Source organism: Nestor notabilis, unplaced genomic scaffold (genome assembly GCF_000696875.1).
Source record: "Nestor notabilis isolate BGI_N333 unplaced genomic scaffold, ASM69687v1 scaffold413, whole genome shotgun sequence".
Lineage (NCBI taxonomy): Eukaryota > Metazoa > Chordata > Aves > Psittaciformes > Psittacidae > Nestor > Nestor notabilis.
In genome coordinates, this window is record NW_009920346.1 from 1 (window position 1) to 2,769 (window position 2,769).

General features: G+C 47.0%; 1 protein-coding gene across 1 annotated transcript; it reads left to right on the forward strand.

The window, feature by feature from the left end:
• Positions 1-3: 3 nt before the first annotated feature.
• On the forward strand, positions 4-1,885 carry FBXO48 (F-box protein 48; the record flags this gene model as incomplete). The annotated part of the gene is made up of 2 exons (XM_010010625.1): positions 4-240; positions 1,724-1,885. Coding segments are annotated over 2 exons (399 nt in total), but the record flags the coding sequence as incomplete, so codon positions are not given.
• Positions 1,886-2,769: the final 884 nt, after the last annotated feature.

The following is a 2,769-nucleotide window of genomic DNA, read 5'->3' on the forward strand; positions in this document are numbered from 1 at the left end:
GCCGCCGGCCGAGGAGCAGGAGGTTCGGCTGACTTCGTGGCTGTTCTCCCGCCGGAGGTCAGCTCCCAGATCTTCAGCGGCCTGGACGTGGAGAGCTTGTGTCATGCGTCCGTGACATGCAAGGGCTGGCACCGGGTCATCGAGAGCAACGACCGCCTGTGGAGACACCACTGCCTGACCGTGCGGGCTGTGTGCCAGCGGGAGATCGACTGCGACCGAGGAAGCGGGTATTCCTGGAAGGTAAATGTAACGCCGTGCGAGCAGCGTCGGGGCTTCTGGGACTGGCAATAAAAATGCGTAAAGAAATTACTTGGGCCCAGCTGTTCTGTCCCGGGGTACAGGAGACCTGCTGTAATCACAGCCTGGCTCAGTAGTGCATCCCTGCAGCTGGGCAGTGGTAAAATACACGCAGGGGTGAGGCCAGGCTGACCTGCTTCCTGTCCAGGACCACGTCTGGACAGCTCAGCTTGTCCCATGTAGTCCTCACGCTGCCCCACGCAGCCTCAGCGCTGATGCTGTGGCTGCCCCATCCCTGGCAGTGTTCGAGGCCAGGGTGGGCACACGGGCGTTGGGCAACCTGCAAAAAAAGGGGTTGGAACTAGGTGAGCTTTAAGGTCCCTTCCAACCCAAACCATTCTATGGTTCTGTGACTCATCACATCACAGCCTGCACAGCCCTAGCACAGAAGAAAGCCCACATCCCTATAGGCACAGCTGGGGGATAGAAGACAACATACCCCCACTTGGCACTGTGTGCTCTCTGGTTGTATTAGATGGGAATAGTTCTGCTGGTGAGGAATTACTTTCCAGAAGTACATCCTGGGTAGCTCTGCCTCAGTACACCTTAAGCAACATGCAGGAGGAAAAAGATTGGGGTAGAGAGAAGGAAAAAAGCAGAAGCTCCAAGAAGCTGTTCTGAAATTCTCTCCACACACACTCCCAGTTACAGCTGCTCTGAGGAGCTCAGAGCTCAACATGCTGGAAGATCATGGCCCGCAAGCTGAGGCAGAAGTTTCAGTACTCTGGACCAGCTAGAGCGTGATTCCCCACCTCATTTAGCTGGTGTGTTCGAGAGGAGGGGAGCCGTGGAGGGGTAAAAAGAGAGAAGCAAAAAAAGAAAAACCCAAAACCAAAACAACCTAGTTCTGGACTCTCACATGTCAGTAGAGGTGTTTCAGTATGAAGCAAAGCCATGAGCAGGTAGTGGCTGCCTTTTGAATGTACAGATCTTGCTACTTTAGCACAGGAATTTCCAGAACTATCTGCACTGATTCTCTTATGTTATCTGGTGGGGATTTGAAGTAGAAGCAACAAACACACTGAGTCAGCATTTTCTTGCAGTAAAAGGTTGGCTAAAGAGAAGAAAAAAGCCAGCCTGCATTAAGAGCCCCAACAAGAGTTAAAGGTCACAAGTAACCTAAACAGGAAGAGAAAGTGAAAGGTGTCTCTTTTAAGGAGTAAGATGAATTCCTGGTTTAGGGTTTTCATCTTGACCCTGAAAGAATTAGGACAAGTGATTCTCCACCCAGTTTAGAACAGAAAAGTTGGAAATAGACCAAGGTCTGCTCCTTGGCAGCAGCATACCTTCCTGGGCTTAGTCTAGATAATCCAAAGACACATTCCAAATCCTTTTGCTAGCATTACTCTTCCAGTGCAAAAACTTGCATTGAGTGCAGCTGAAATCAGTTCATTTCCAAGACTTGAGCTGTCTGTTTTTCCATTAGATCACATTACTGAGAAACTACTGGAAAAGCAAAGTGAAGCAAGAATGGCTGAGTGGGAAATACAGCAACATTCCTTCACAGAACAGCTTGCCAGAGAAAAGCATGTATCCCATGGACGTCGACACATGGGGAGAAATCCTAGAAGCAGAACTCGAGAGATGAGAAACCACTGCTGGTTCTAGCAACTTAAGAACCTTCTACCAACAACCCACAGACTGCCAAGCCGTAAAGATTTTGCTGTTCAAGATCAGTTGTGTTTGCAAACATACGATGAAAGCTTCTTAAAAAAAAAGTTACATCTTTTATTTGCACTTTATCCGATTATTTTTCTGTAAAATTCTAAGACAGACTAAATATTCAGTTGTTATTTTGTATTTGTAAGTTTGATGTTCTGCTATATTGTCAAAAAGATGTTGATTGTACTCTCAGTTTGCACTTTTTATTTTGGAAGAGATGACTTTTAAGAAAAAGAAGTGTGTTTGACTTCAAGTGTATTATACCAGCAGCACGACATGAGAGCCCACGAAGGCAGGTTGGGAAAGGGGCAGATCCAGACATTGGAAAGAAAAGGACAAGGCAGCCACCTCAGGATTGGCTCTCACAAGGATCTTCTCTGAACCTCTACCCACTGAAGTGTGGTAGTGTCAGTGCTCAACAGTGCTGCGTTTCCACTGCCCAGCTGTGGGATTTCTGGATTAGAACCCTCAGATCGAGGCAGGACTGAAGCAGCCACATAACTTACAGCCTCTCTGCACTTCAGTCATTTGCATGAGGAAGAGTAGAGCAGAATTTACTACTTTAAATAAAACAACTCAGGTAACCATGAGAGATAACACAACTTCATAGATTTTTGCAGTTATGCTAAAACACAGTCAGAAACTTAGTTTTTTCTCCCATCACATGAACCCTGCTTTACCAGCACTGATTTCTGGTGCAGACTTTAGAAACCACTGCTAGCAGAAGAGGAGATGCCTGTCACATTACACAACATGAAAGTCACCACGAAATCAACTTATTACAATTCCACTCAAGTATCACCTTTCCCT